The sequence below is a fragment of the Carcharodon carcharias genome, chromosome 1 (genome assembly GCF_017639515.1).
Source record: "Carcharodon carcharias isolate sCarCar2 chromosome 1, sCarCar2.pri, whole genome shotgun sequence".
NCBI classification, from domain to species: domain Eukaryota; kingdom Metazoa; phylum Chordata; class Chondrichthyes; order Lamniformes; family Lamnidae; genus Carcharodon; species Carcharodon carcharias.
In genome coordinates this window covers 103,685,295-103,701,578 of record NC_054467.1, presented here as the reverse complement: position 1 = coordinate 103,701,578, position 16,284 = coordinate 103,685,295, and the positions used below count along the sequence as shown (strand labels likewise).

General features: G+C 39.2%; 1 protein-coding gene across 5 annotated transcripts in view; it reads right to left on the bottom strand.

The window, feature by feature from the left end:
• ptpn13 (protein tyrosine phosphatase non-receptor type 13) overlaps positions 1-16,284 on the bottom strand; it is a 270,908-nt gene that overhangs the window by 217,769 nt on the left and 36,855 nt on the right. For all 5 annotated transcript variants that reach the window (XM_041196016.1, XM_041195983.1, XM_041195993.1 and 2 more), the window contains exons 3-4: positions 11,694-11,863; positions 7,666-7,731 (exon numbers count right to left, since the gene is read on the bottom strand). In XM_041196016.1, coding sequence (XP_041051950.1) covers positions 7,666-7,731; positions 11,694-11,863 — 236 coding nt within the window. The remainder of the gene's footprint in view (positions 1-7,665; positions 7,732-11,693; positions 11,864-16,284) is intronic.

Below are 16,284 nucleotides of genomic sequence, written 5' to 3'. Positions count from 1 at the left end.
ACTCAGCCACAAAAAAATTGTTTACCCCAGCCTCAAATATTGTCAATGAGGGAGCATCCACAACCCTCTTGGGTGGAGAATTTCAAAGATTCACAAATCCTGAGTGAAGAAGTTTCTCCTTATCTCAGTCCTAAATGATCAGCTCCTAACCCTGAAACTGTACTTACTTCAAGTTCAGAATTTACAAGAAAACAGCAATCGCAGAAGTACAATATAATGGTTGTTTTATAGGACTGGTGTGAAGAACCTTGCAGTCAGGCAATCCCATTCTAAAATACACAAGTATTAGTGTTGGATAATATAGTGTTAGTGGATTGGAAAACAAAGTCTGCAAGGCAGCTACAGAAATTGATAATCTCTGTGTATCCTTTACAGTGCTAATCATCCACACTGTTACAAGGAAGAATTTTTTACAGAAATAAATATACAAAAAGTGAGTGCAAGTGTAACCAGAGAAAATTATAAAAGTTATCTCATAAAATTAATCCCATTACCAGTTGGTCACATATTCTTGCTGTGCTTTCCCATTTTCTGTCATTGTGATTTTATATCTCCAAGGCACTGGTTTCTACTCCAAGGGCAGATCAATGCCATTGCTGAGACATCATTCTTTTTATAGTGACATGCATATATCTTGCTGTACGATATTTTCTTCACATCTGTGAATCACTACCATAGAGAATACTACAAGGGAGATCTGTATTCCCTTGTAAAATCTCAGAAGATAAAAAAATTGGTTAGCCCTTGTTTATCCTACACTGTCCCCAATTCTCACATTTAACAAGTTTTCTAGATCACCAAGTTATGGTTGTTACAATTTTCTGAATTTGTACCATCTCTAGTAAAATTGGGAATAATGCTTGTTGTAATGACTGCACATTACTTTACGTTGGCAATTTAGATTTTTGCTTTGGCAATTTAGAGTTTGTCATTTTCAAATGAAATTCAGTTGAATGCATTTAACAAGTCTAGCTACATAACTAGAGGAATTTCGATAGTCCAGTTAGGGTATAATTCCCTGAATCAATGTTGAATGCTGTTGAAAAGCTATTATTATTCAAATAATTGTGAAAAACATTTTTCAAGTAACATAATTATTTTACACAATATTGACAGAGACCTAATGAGTTTATGGCTGTCTATATATGTTTTGTCAATTTTTAAATATAGGCATCACATTAACATGTTTACAGTCTATTTTTATCTTCCTGTGTTCATTATGATCAAGAGGGATTCAATCAATGCATTACAAATTCCCTCTGTCTTCTCTTTTCTGATACAAATAACATTTATTCTTGGGAACTTGTTTGATTTACATTCTTTCAAGCTGTGTAGAACTTTGATTTCACTTATACTAAAGCCATCAATAGCTACTTAGGAAATGCTATACTGCTTAGGCCTCCCTCCCTGGAGAGTATGTGGAGGAAGCAATCTTTCAGAACAATAATTATTTTACATACAGAGACCCAGCTCTGTTGTTTTCTTTTAAATTTCTCACATTTTCTTTTATGCCCTCTTGCTGTTAAATTCTTAGAAGATCCTTAACTATATTTCACAACTATAGCCTAGGTCTGACAAGCCTTCTAAAACATTTCAGCTCTTTCTTAAACAAAAACAGAATTACCTGGAAAAACTCAGCAGGTCTGGCAGCATCGGTGAGAAGAAAAGAGTTGACGTTTTGAGTCCTCATACTTGAAACGTCAACTCTTTTCTTCTCCGCTGATGCTGCCAGACCTGCTGAGTTCTTCCAGGTAATTCTGTTTTTGTTTTGGATTTCCAGCATCCGCAGTTTTTTGTTTTTATCAGCTCTTGCTTATCTACATGCTCAAGATAAGGAAGATCACAGCTGTCATCACCAGTCCTTGACAAACTCCAGTCCCTAGCCACCGCTCCATGCCCCTCCCAAACTATTCCCTCAAGATGAATTAGGCCACATCCAATTTAACTTCCTGTTGATCCTTGCACTAACCTTTAAAACCATTCCTTATTCTTTACAATCTCCAGCAAGAGAGGATCTAACCATCACCCCTTCACATTCAATGGCATTACCATCACTGAATCCCCCACTATCAACATCCTAGGGTTTATCATTGACCAGAAACTGAACTGGACTAGCCATATAAACACAGTGGCTAAACAGCAGGTCAGGGGCTAGGAGTCCTGTGACGAGTAACTCACCTCCTGATTTCCCAAAGCCTGTCCACCAACAAGGCACAAGTCAGGAGTGTGATGGAATACTCCTCATTTACCTGGATGAGTGCAGCTCCCACAACACTCAAGAAGCTTGACACCATCCAAGACAAAGCAGCCCACTTGAATGGCACCACATCCACAAATCCCTCCACCATTGACAAGCAGTAGCAGCAGTGTGTACCATCTACAAGATGCACTGCAGGGATTTACCAAGGCTCCTTGGACAGCACCTTCCAAACCCACAACCACTATCAACTAGAAAGACAAGGGCAGCAGATAGATGGGAATACCACCACCTGGAAGTTCCCCTCCAAGTCACTACCATCCTGACTTGGAAATATATTGCCGTCCCTTCAATGTCGCTGGGTCAGAATCCTGGAACTCCTTTCCTAACAGCACTGTGGGTGTACCTACACAACATGGACTGCAGTGGTTCAAGAAGGCAGCTCACCACCACTTCTCAAGGGCAACTAGGGATGGGCAATAAATGCTGGCCCAGCCAGCGAAACCCACATCCCATGAATGAATAAAAAAAAAGTACTGTGTACTTCTAACTCCACTGCACTGTGCATCTCCACTCCTAACTCAGCCAGTTCACTACCGAAACTCTTAATTAGCCCTTTGTCACCTTCAGATTCAAACATGCTATCTTCTTGTAATCTCATAATCCAGCCTCCAGAAACTCCAACTTGTCCAAAACTCTGTCACACATTCTGTCCCAGGTTAAGTCTCACTTGCCTAGCACTCCTGTCTTCTAAGGTATCCAAGTCAAAATCATGATCCTCATCTACAAATCCCCCCACCATGGCCTCTTCAAACCCTATATTTGCTCCATCTTTAGATTCATTCACAAATATTCCATTCTTCTGGTTCTAGCTGAGTGTTCATTCCACCCAGTCTTTGCCCTAGCATTGTTTTACAGCAGCCTTAGTCCTACTCTTTGAAATAATTCTTAAAGATTTTTGCCCTTGTACCTTTCTCACTACTTTTAACCTAATCAATACTCATCTCTTCAATACAAAAACAGAAAATGCTGGAAAAACTCAGCAGGTCTAGCAGCATCTGTACAGAGAGAAACAGAGTTAACATTTCGAGTCCGTATGACCCTTCTTCAGAGCTCTTCATTGGTCCTAATCTCTTCCTTCCTGGCACAACACCTGTTTCTAACATGCTTTTTTGTCCAGTTTCTTGAGACTTTTGTGTTATATTAAAGGCAAGTAGATATCATTGTTATTTTGCTTTTTTAAATTTCATCTGTTTAGTATTGTGTTGTTTAGGAAATGCTCATATCTCTAGGTATGTATTTCTCCTGCATGCCAAATGATGTCCATTTTATTCCCATTTGTCTTCTACTTGTGTTGCTGAATAATTTCCCCTAGCTCCCCAGTCTTATCAGCAAATAAGGAGCTTAAGCAAAATGTGTGAAGTTACTTAACCTTTTTAATGCTTATGACCCAATTCCTGGTTCTCAGCATTTCTGAATTTCATATTATGATAAATTTGAATACTCTTGTGTTCCTGCCCATTGAATCCTTGATAATAAGCACCCAAATTAAATTTGACTGACGGAAAATATATTTTAATTTCACAGTTAAAAATATCCTTATCTCATCATAGAGCACATAGCTGTCCTTTTCTGACCTGGTAGTTTGTAGCAGGTATTAGTTTCATCTGTTTCACATCAAATATCCAATCAGAGTATTATCTAAACGAATGTGCTAATTAAGAATGGATGGTAGGGCACTCAAGGTATAGCTCTAGTGGGTTTTTTTTTTTATTTTATATAATGGAAATAGGTGGGAAAAGGAAAATCTTTATAATTTATTGGGAAAAAAAAAAAAAAGAGAAGGGGGAAACAGAAAGGGGGTGAGGATGGGGGAGGGGACTCACGACCTAAAGTTGTTGAATTCAATATTCAGTCCGGAAGGCTGTAAAGTCCCTAGTCGGAAGATGAGGTGTTGTTCCTCCAGTTTGCGTTGGGCTTCACTGGAAGTGAAGCCCAACGCAAACTGGAGGAACAACACCTCATCTTCCGACTAGGGACTTTACAGCCTTCCGGACTGAATATTGAATTCAACAACTTTAGGTCGTGAGTCCCCTCCCCCATCCTCACCCCCTTTCTGTTTCCCCCTTCTCTTTTTTTTTTTCCCAATAAATTATAAAGATTTTCCTTTTCCCACCTATTTCCATTATATAAAATAAGTTCATTTTGTAACTTTCTACCTCACACAGGATCAACTTTATTAATCTCCCAGCTGTCTCTGATATAAATGTCTTTCCTATCTGCTTATCTTTAGGACATGTTGCATTCATTACTATCCTCTGTGGTCAGTCAGGTTTCTGATATTCTTACTGCCATAACAGTTTCCATCTGGTAGTGTTTTTCTCATTCTTACATTGTTAATGTATAAGCATTTTACTATGGGTAAAATCAGGCCCTCATGTTGGCCAATTCTTTTGTCCTACTATTAAAAGCCTTCTGCTGCCTCAGCCCTACGTTTTGGAATTTTCTCACTAAACCACTCTACCTCTGCAATTTTCACCTCAGATTCTCAGGTTCCATCTTTTCAACCAAGTTTTCAATAACCTCTGCTAATCTCTCCTAATTTCTAATTCTGTCTATTGCTTTTTTAGTTCTTCCTGATGCAGCACTCCTCCTCCGAAGGCACTTTGGGATGCTTTCTATGTTAAACATGCTACATAAATGCAATTGTTGTGCCTGGTATCTGGCTCCTGTGTGTTTCTCAACTGCATCATGCTGCCTGCCTTGTTGACTACCTTCCACTCCATGCTCAGTATCATATGGGATTCATTTTCATTCCCATGTGCTCCTGTTCCCTGTCTATCTAGCTTGGTTAATTCTTGATTTTTGGCTCTATAGTTCTTCCAAACAGTTCCTGCATATTCTCGGTGCATCCCACTTCTCCTGCATTAGCTTTTGTTCTAAAATATTCCCATTTACTTGTAAAAGGTATCTTCATTATTTTCATACCAGGCTGCCAATAACTTATTTACATCCTCAATTTTCTTGGCAATCTTCTCTCCATTACTCAACACTGGAAGTAAGCCAGAGAACATTATTTTGCGCTCTTTGTCTTTGACTTGCAAGGCAACATTTCCACGTGAGAAAGTTACAATACCTATATTATTTCTTCCCCATCCTTCACTCCTTCATCTACTGCCATCTCTGGGTCCTTTCATGTCTCCTTTCTAATCTTTCTAATATATGCACTGTGCTAGTTTCAAAGAACTTCCCAACCTGTGGATTTCAACTACAAAAAACGGGCCTTCAAATCCATGAGCAAAAAATCCCTAAGAACTAAAATCTCCCTGTCATTAGTCTGTACATTTGACCCATCCACCGCCTCCGGTTTTGCATCTTCTTCCAGAATTTGTTTTTCGCCAATGTCCCGTTTTTGTCCTATTATCATTAGTGTCTGGTATTTCCTCATTGGTATGATCTTGTTAGTACAAGCTTCCTTACCTTTTATTTCACCCTTATCTATCCAATATGCGTATTTACATACAAACATTCAAATTAGGCCACTTGGCTCCTAAAGCCCGCTCCACCAATCAGTAAGATCATGGCTGATCTGATTTGAACCTCATATTCCTACCTATCCCCATTAACCTTTTTCTCCCATGCCTATCAATAATCCGGTGCAGGCTCAATGGGCCGAAGAGCCTTTTTCTGTGCTGTAGACCTCTATGACTCTATCTACCCCTGCCTAAAAGATATTTAAGGGCTCTTCCTCAACCACCTTTTAAGGAAGAGAATTCCAAAGTCTCACAACCCTCAGAGAAAAAACTTTTCCTCATCTCTGTCCTTAATGGGTGACCCCTATTTTGAAACAGTGACCCTGAGTTCCAGATTCTCCTACAAGAGGAAATATCCTCTCCACATCCACCCTGTCAAGTCCCCTCAGGATCTTACATGTTTCAATCAAGTCGCCTCTTAGTCTTCTAAACTCCAGCAGATACAAGCCTAGTCTGTCCCGCCTTTCCTCATAAAATTACCCACCCATTCCAGCTATTAATCTAGTAAACCTTATATGAACTGCTTCTAATGCATTTTCATCTTTCCTTAAATAAGGAAGCCAACACTGTACACAGTCCTCCAGCTGTGGTCTCACCAATGCCCTGCATAACTGAAGAATAACCTCCCTATTCTTGTATTCAATTCCTCTTGCAATAAACAATAACATTCTGTTAGCTTTGTTAATCACTTGCTGTACCTGCATTTCCTTGTTCCCCCTCTACATGTCAACAATCTACCTGGTTGCAGTGGTCCTCACTGGCTTGTGATGATTCACTTGCTGAGTCCAATCTTTCAAGGCTTCCTTTTGTGTTTGTTTGTCCCCTATAAGCTTCCAAGATTCCCTCAAGCCTTAATCATCAATAAAGAATGTTCGCACTTCTTTCTCATCTATTAACCTATTTTTCATATTTGCAAACATAACATAGCTGCCCCCTCCCCTTCTAAAGGCACTTGGAATTTTTTTTAATGGTAAACGCATGATCTGTATAAATCTATCATCTAAGAAATCTATGGATAATAAAGGCGTCGCACAAATGCACAAAATTGTGGTTTGGTGAAACATCTTTGAAGGTATTTAATGTGGCCTCTACAAAACAATCAAAAGGCTAATAAGGTTAAACTGCAGTGCTAATTTCTTGGCAAACATTCATTTCACTAATTCAGAATTTCTAAAATCTTGTTTACCAAATGAAAACCCTCTTTAGGTAATTAAGTCCCACTGCTGAGAGCAGCAAGATCTCTTGTATTCTTTGCAGCTTGTGGGCAAAGAATAAAGCTTCTTCATTGCTGGTTAGTACTTTTAACTGAGTTAATTCACATATCTAGTGAAAATAAATAACTGTGGCTTCCGACCAATATCTATCCAGAATTTTTACAAACGTATAAATGTTTCATGTGAAACTTGAAAGAAATGTTAGAAGATACGGCAAAATAAAGTAGCTCCTTTGCTTTATTGTGCCAAATAGATAGCTCTTAAGTTTGAACTCCAGAAACAACATCTACAGTGGCAAATACAAAATACTGCAGCGGCGACAGAGGCTGTGGGCTGGCTAGGCACGTAGCCCAGTTGCACAGGTCAGTGAGACAAGACTTGTGCACACATACCTATCTGCAATTTCCAAACAATTGAACATGCAAAACTTACAAAACCCCAGCAAGCTGATCCCTATCTGTCTGATACTCAAGAATGGCGTGGAGGGTTTTGTGAGTACAGACTTGGTTCCTTTCCATTACATTAAGTGGGGGAGGGAATGGGCGGGAAGCCACTACATCAAGGAAAATGCACCCTCGTAAATGCAGAAATTATGCAGAAGCAAGGGGGTTTTGGCTTCCCCTGAAATAACAGCCTTGAACTCACAACTGTATTTGGGATATTTCCTCAAAATAAATAACATACACTTAATGTGCCTGGTTCAAACGTACGTTACACTTACCTGGTTCAGAGGTATTTTATAATCGGCTCCCCAATACAAAGTCATTCCAAGAGAATACACGTGCATCTGCAAAAATACGTCACAGTTCAATACAGTTTGCAAAATAATAAAAATTGTGAGAATCAAAGTTACATTTTAATACCAATGTAATATTTAAGCATTGAGAATACACAACACCTGCTAGTCATAATTTTCAATAATTTATTTTACACATTACATTGAGGTCCTAAACAAAAAGATTTAACTCTCCAAACATATATTGGAACAAATAGGCCACAAAACAAATCTTTACAGTTCCATTTTTGGAAATTTAATCAATTTAGTCCAACTGTTATTCTTCAGCTATGGCTAATATGATAATTAGGGAGTTGCTCTTCACCAAGATTTCTGTAGTGTATTACCTGGAAGATGTCACATTAATATAATCCTAGTGATTCATCTTAAATTGTCACAAATTGAAACAACTTAATGATATATGGATTGCTCTGTTTTTTTCAAAAAAGGAACAAGTTTGTTTGAGTAAATTGAACATCAGATGCCCGTGATCTGGTGTTAACTTTACAGACCACACATAGGGCCAAAATTAAGAAGGTGGAGGCTCACCAGTTAACTTAAGCTCAATTATGAACAAGACCATGTCTTTTTAATACATGTAGCAGCCTGAGCTGCAGACTAAGCTTGAACATCACACCACTACAAATAATTCCCTTGCCTTGCACCTGTTGCATCCTGGAACAAACTAATGATCCACTCCATGTTAAGCTAACAGATCAATTTTCCTGTATAAAATGTTAGACATTGAGTTCTGACTGGGTAGAGCAGTGGATTAGGGAATTATTTTTCCATCTCATGGATCTGGGTTTGAATCTTACTCAGCCTAATGGGACGCAAGTTCACTCCAATTTCTCCCTTATGCCCCTCCTTTCAGTTCATGACTCAGTGCTTTAGGTGCAAGGTTCTTCCCTTCATTCCATCATTTCTGGCAGAATTTTGGCTATTCTCTTGGAAACTGATTCAAGTCCCTCCTCTTTTCTCTCAATCCTTAAAAACCTTCTCAAAATTCATCTTCTTGGCCACAAGTCCATGAACACCATGGCTTGGTGTTCATTCATTCATTCACCTGCCTCCATCTGTGCTGTACTTCAGAATAATTTTAAAATTTAAAGGACACTTTAAAAATGCAATTTGTTACTGTGATCATTTGTGTTTCTCTCTCTCCCTTCCAAAGCTCCTAAATGAAAAGAGTTTTGGCAATACGAGTGGAATTTATACTGGTTAATAGTCGAAGGCATAAAACTACTCAAAGTTGCACAAAACAGTCAAACCTGGAGAGACTACGTGATAGATGAGGGAAATGAAGAAATGAAGTGTTACTGCAATCTTTGAAGATTAATGTTACTGCTAGTTGCTGACAAAAGGGTAGAGGGAGCATTCTATATCTGACCAAGAGAACTAGCTGAAAAAATATTTTAAAAACAAAAACAAAAATAAAAACAAAAAACTGCGGATGCTGGAAATCCAAAACAAAAACAGAATTACCTGGAAAAACTCAGCAGGTCTGGCAGCATCGGCTGCCAGAACTAGGTTTCACCTAGTTCTGTCGAAGGGTCATGAGGACTCGAAACGTCAACTCTTTTCTTCTCCGCCGATGCTGCCAGATCTGCTGAGTTTTTCCAGGTAATTCTGATTTTGAAAAAATATTTTAGTCCATTACACCTCAAGTCCATCACTTTAAGACAACCAAATTCCACCATGAGCCACCACATTTCTTCATCTTCAGAACTTCCTATAACTACAGTTTTAAATTACTATTTGCCAAACTAAGGAAACTAAGTTAGTTATTGACCAAGAATTAATTAAAAATTCACACTTTAAAGTTACCTTCTCTCCCAGGTAACAAGTCGTGGATTAAAACTCAATAAACTGTAAATTATTTCTGAGGCAGTGAAGAAGGAGGTCAAATTTCTGAGTCCTCTGAAGACCTAATGGCTCAATGTTTAACCACAAGCGCTCAAGAAAATAATCAAAGCAATGTTTCAACTTCCCTTGTGGCACAGCCTGTCAGGTGGTGAGTAGCCAAGCTGTGTAAACTAGAAGGATATCAAGTTCCACCCCGTGGTTCATGATGAGTTAGCCAATCAGGATTGAGGTAATGGTAGAGACTTCACAATTGGCCTCAGCACCCTTCAGTTAGGGAGAAAAAATACTGCAGTGCCCCTACTCCCCCCAAAATGTGAAAGAAATAAAGAGAAAGGAAACAGAAAAAGAAAGGAGAGACAATGATATTAATGCCATGATGTATTGTCTGTCCTGAACAGTTCAGCTTTATTGTCGCCCTGATGATAGCAATTATGCTTTCACTTATTTTCACTGCCTACTCACATCTCTCAAATACATGTGCTTGCTTATCCCTCCAGCATTATTTTTATTGATTAGAAATAACTGCTAAGAACGTCAGTTCTGCTAATCATTAACTTGTGAATTGTTCTACAAGAGTCTACCCATAGTTACTTCGGAAAAAAAAGTTAAAAGCATTTTTGGCAAGGCTGCACGTAAACTAATTTTACTACTGCAACCAACGGCCATCTTTACTATTGTGTGACAATCTCATCCAATGATTGGCTAAAACAGAGGTTGCTTGACTGGGAGCCAATATTAGTCAACGAGCACAAGAGCAATAGGGGAACAGGACTTGCTGCGAGTTAAGACATGAGCAGCTTAGTATTGGGTGACCTCAAGTTTATGGAGGGTTAAATGTGGAAGACCAGCGAGGAGTGCATCGAAATAGTCAAGTCTTGATGAAATTAAAGCATGATCGAGGATTTTCAGTGGCAAGTGGGCTGACGCAGGTGCGAAATTAGGCGATGCCATGGAGGCGAAAATAGGTGATCTTAGTAATGGCACAAATAGAAGGTTGGAAGCTCATCTTGTGATCAAATCTGATGCCAGGGCTGCAAACAGACAGGCTTAATCTTAGACCGTCACCAGGAAGAGGGATGGAGTCAGTAGTTAGGGAACAAAGTTTGGTGCAGAAACCAAAAACATTGGTTTCAGTCTCCCAATTATTAATTGAGGGAATTTCTGTTCAGTACTGGATGTCAGATAAACATCCCATAATTTAACAAGAGCGGAGGAGTTGAGAGAAGTTGCAGTGAGGTAGAGCTGAGTACCATCAGTGTACAAGTGAAAACTAATACTGTGCCTTCGGATAATGTCGCTGAGAGGATGCATGTAGAAGAGAACTAGGATGGGCTAAGGGTAGATCCTTGGGGAACACCAGAGGTAACTGTGCAGAAGCAGAAAGAGAAGTCATTGCAAGTAATTCTGCGGCTATGATTAGATAAGAATGGAACTAAGTGAGAGCAGTCTCACCCAGCTGGACAACCTTGAGGTGTTGGAGGAGGATGGTGTGATCAACCATGCCAAAGGCCGAGACAGTTTGAGAAGAACTAGGAGGGAAAGTCTATGTCTGTCACAGTCACATAGGGTGTTATTCGTAGCTTTGATAAGAGCCATTGGTTTTGTGACAGGGATGGAAAGCTGATTGGGGGTGATTCAAACATGAACTGTGACAGCTCCAAGCATAGCTATAGGCAAAGTTTAGAAGTGTCTACCCCTTTAGCAGCTAACTGCATCAATGCCATCTTCCCATTACTGTGACTGTCAATTTTAACTGAAAGCATGCCCGTTATTTCTCAAGATACACCTGGTGAGGACACCCTTCCCCCATCAGGATCGTTTAAAGCTAAACACAATTAATTCCCCAAACAAATGCAAACATAATTCAGCAATTTAAATTCTGCTTGTAACTATTTTTTGTAGACTTGTATTTTAATAATTCCACATGTTCCATTGTATTAGCATACAGTAAAATTCTGCCTGTGGAGCCATTAGTTTATTTTATATGTAACAATTATAGAAAGCCTCAGTCTTAGCCAGACAGCATTCTCATTTCAGCTTTATGATCATGCAAATAGTGAATTTAAGCAACTATAGCTTCCCACACAGCTGATAGTTCAGTTCCATACCTTTTCAACATGTGACAGCGAAGATAAAGTCTGACTCTGCAAAACCTCAGGGGCTGTAAATGCTCGTAGATCCTGGTTGGAAACATTCTCATCAGTGTAAGAAATATTGCCAGAGGGTAACAGCAGCAGAGACCAGGGAGAGATGATAAAACCTAGAGCAACAGGGTCAGCTGTAGAAAAAATGCACACAAATTAATTACATAGACATCTGACCTACCTTGCACCAAGCAACCCCGCCCCGCCATTCACCCCACACCCTTGCTAATGTATACAAGTGGCTCTCCACATCAGGAAATTATATATTTCTGCTGAGTTTGAGGAAAAGACAAGGTAAATGACACCTATTGTAATGAGCACTTTGAGCATTACCATGCTTCTTCAACCATTCAATTTTTTTTTTAAATAGCAACTTTCTTTTCTTCACCAACAACTGCCTTCTCAACTTTCATATTACTGGCTGCATTGTTCTTTTAAGCTGCTCATTTTAGCTACGACTAAAACCCTGCAATATTTATTTAGATTGTACTGGAAAAGCCAAAATTTAATTAGGCATCAAGATGACAATGTAATTAAGTATTGTGACGTTATAAAATACCCAGCTGATTGTATTGCTAGTAATACTCTGCTGTTGGGTAGAAAGTAAACTAATGGTACGTAACTAAATCTCTACCCACATGAAGATAGGAAAACTGTCCCACCACAAAAGCTTGCAAGGTGAATGAACATGGTGGGTCACTACATTATCACAGAATTTTTACAGTGCAGGAGACCATTAAGCCCATTGTGTCTGCACCAGCTCTCTGAATGAACAGTTCCCCCAGTGCCATTCTCACATCTTCTCCCCGTAACCCTGCACATTATTTCTTTACATATAACAGTACAATTCCCTCTTAAATGCCTTGATTGAACCTGTCTCCACCACACTCTCAGGTGGTGCATCCCAAACACTAACCACCCGCTGCATGAAAAAGTTCTTTCTCATATCATTTTGGCTTCAGTTGCCAATTACTTAAAACCTGTGCTTTCTTGTTCCCTGTCCTCTCATGTGTGGGAATAGTCTCTCCCTACCTACTCTGTTCAGAGCCCCCATGATTTTGACTACCTCTGTCAGGTCTCCTCTCAGCCTTCTCTTCTCCAACGAGCACAGTCCTAACTTCTTCAGTGTCTCTTCATAAGTGAAATTCCTAACCGCTGGAAACATTCTCATGAATCTTTTCTGCACTCCAAATCAATGTCCAAACAAGTTCAGCATAACTTCCTTGCTCTTGTACTCTATACCCCTATTAATAAAGCCTAGGATACTGTATATTTCATTAACTACTCTCTCAAACTGTCCTGCCATCTTCCATGGCTTGTGCATGTATATAGCAAAGTCACTTTGCTCCTGCACCCTCTTTCATTTTATATTGTCTCTCCAATATTCTTCCTACCAAAATGAATCACCTCACATTTCTCTACATTAAACTTCATCTGCCACCTGCCCACCCATTCCACCAACTTGTCTGTTTCCCTGCGAAGTTCTACACTATCTTCCTTAAAGCTTACAATACCTCCAAGTTTCATATCATCCACAAATTTTGAAATTATGCCCTGTACATCCAGGTCATGTTAATATAGAATCACGAAAAGCAAGGGTTCCAACACTGACTACTGAGGAGTCCACCACCTTCTCCAGCCCCAAAAAATCCAATAACCACTATACTCTGTTTCCTGTCACCCAACCAATTTTGTATCGATGTTGCTAATGTCCTTTTTATTCCATGAGCTATAACTTTGCTCACAAGTCTGTTATGCAGCACTGTGTCAAATGCCTTTTGGAAGTCCATGCACACCACATCAACAGCATTGCGCTCATCGGCCTTCTCTGTTACCTCTTCAAAAAACTCCAGCAAGTTAGTTGAACACAATTTTCCCTTAAGAAATCCATATTGGTTTTCTTTAATTAAGCCACGCTTGTCCATGTGACTATTAATTTTATTCCAAATTATAGTTTCTAAAAGTTTCTCCACCACGGAGGTTAAACTGACTGGCCTGTAGTTGCTGGGCTTATCTTTACATGTTTTTTTTGATCAAGGGTGTAACTTCTGCAATTCTCCAATCCTTTGGCACCAGCCACGTCTAAAGGTGGCAAATTATCGCTTGTGCCACTGCAATTTCCACACTCACATCCTTCAGTGTCCTTGGATGCATCTCATCTGGTCCTGGTGCCTTATCAACTTTAAGTACAGGCAGCCTATCCAATATCTCCTCCTATCAACTGGAAACCCATCTAGTTTCTGAATTGCCACCTCTTTCACTATGGCTTAGGTAGCATCTTCTTCCATGGTAATGACAGATGCAAAGTATTAATTTAATACCTCAGCTGTAAATCCCCTTTTTGGTCCCTACTCCTCCTTTTACCACCATTTTACTACTTATGTGCCCATAGAAGACTTTTGGGGTTCCCTTTCATGTTAGCTGCCATCTCTTTTCATACTCTCCCTTTGCTTCTCTTATTTGCTTTTTCACCTCCCCTCTGAACCTCCTGTATTCTGCCAATTGTACTTTCTGCCTGATATCTGTTATAGGCACACTTTTTCTTCTTTACCTTAATTTCTACAAAACCTCTTTTGTCACCATGGAACTCTGGATTTGTTTTCCCTACCTTTCCCTTTCGAGAGAATATACCTTGACTGTGCCTGAACTCTCTCTTCTTTGAAAGTAGCCCATTGTTCAGGTACCATTTTTCCTGCTAATCTTTGACTTAAATTTATTGATGTTCTTACCCAATCAAAGTTGGCTTACCCCCAGTTAATTATTCTTACTCTGATCTGTTCTTTGTTCTTTTTCATAGCCAGCCTAAACCTTATTATATAATGATCAGTGTCCCCTAAATGTTCTTCTACAGGCACTTGATCTACTTGGCTCAGTTCATCCCCAAGAACCAGGTCTAGCAATGCCTCCTTTCTTGTCAGACTGGAAACATAACACTGTTGAAAATTTTTCCAAACACATTGGAGGAGCTCTTGCCTCCCTCTGCCCTTTACACTAAACTATTCCAGTCTATATTCAGATAATGAAATACCATCATTATAAGTACTCTATAATTTTTACACCTCGCTGTAATTTCCTTGCAAATATATTCCTCTTTATCCTTCCCACTAGTTGATGGCCTGTAAAATACATCGAGCAATGTAATGGCACATTTTTTGTTCCTTATTTCCAGCCAAATAGATTCTGTCCTTGACTCCTTTGGGATGTCCTCTTTCTCCAACACTGCAATGGTCTCCTTAATCAATACCACCACCCCTCCCACTTTTCTTCCTTTCCTACCCTTTTTTCAGCCAGGTTTCTGTTATAGCCACAATACCATATTTCCACATGGCAACCCGCGCCTGTAACTCACCAAACTTACTGAACACATTCACATACATTCACAGTAACCCTGATTTAAACTATTAGCTTCTCCTTTACTCTGACTCCAGCTATTAATTTACTAATCCCCATTCTAGTGATATCTCTCCCAATAATCTGTGCACCTTGGTACTCTTCTCTGATTTTATCTCCTGTTTCCCATAGAGCAGGAAGCTCCATGTTTGATCTTTGGTCTATGATGAGCTAATAGATCTCAGCCAGGATAGGAAAGGGAATATGTTAACTGAATTTGGCACCCAAAGGTGAGGTAAGGAGGAAAATTTGTCATCCGCAAGTTTTTTAAATTGCACTCCTGGTTCCAGAGTCCATATTGGTAAATGGTCAATATAAATCGTGATAAGTTCTCTCAACACTGATCGTTGTAGTAAACCACTTCCCAGCATTTGTCAATCTGAGTAACCATCTTTGACCCCTACTCTTGGTTTTTTTTTGTAGCCAACTTGCTAACCACTCTGTGAATTGTCCCCTGACCCCCTATGTTCTGATATTAGCCATGAGTACAGTACATATAAAAGTTATATGACTTTTACAAACATAATATTCAGTCATTACTTTACCCTGCCCAGGTCAGAAAACACTGCCCATCCAACGGAAAAGAAAAAAACAATGACACAGTTAGAACTAAGTGCCAAGCAAGTGTAAATTATGCAGCAAAAAACCATACAAGTAGAGGAGCATACAAAGGCTACCATGATCACAGCCACTGCCTCCAACAATTTGATATAAACTAAAATGCCCCGAGGGAGGTGAAAACCTCAACTAAAACTTCGAAGTGGATAAAACTGACATTCACCTTCCCTCCCACTCCAAAAGGAAATCAAGCAAAAGCTCTTAACATATAATGTATATCAGTCTAATGTATTCAAAGCCTGGCTTGTTTCCCTCCAAAATAAAAAGTTCGAAGTGTCAACAATTCCTGATGGAAACACACTGTGGCATCTCTGTGCAATAACAATGAGAATTTTAGATCGTTAGTAAAAAATCATCTTCACATTCTTTGGGGAGTCAGAAACAAGTATGAGTTGATAGCCTACATATACTTCTAAAAACAATACTTTATCTCTAAAGTATAGATTATATTGTTTAAGACCTTACAATGTAGACTTCTTAAACTACAAAAGGAGGTTTGATCTTACTCAAACTAATTATCTTCCTCATCATTTATTCTCCATTGATT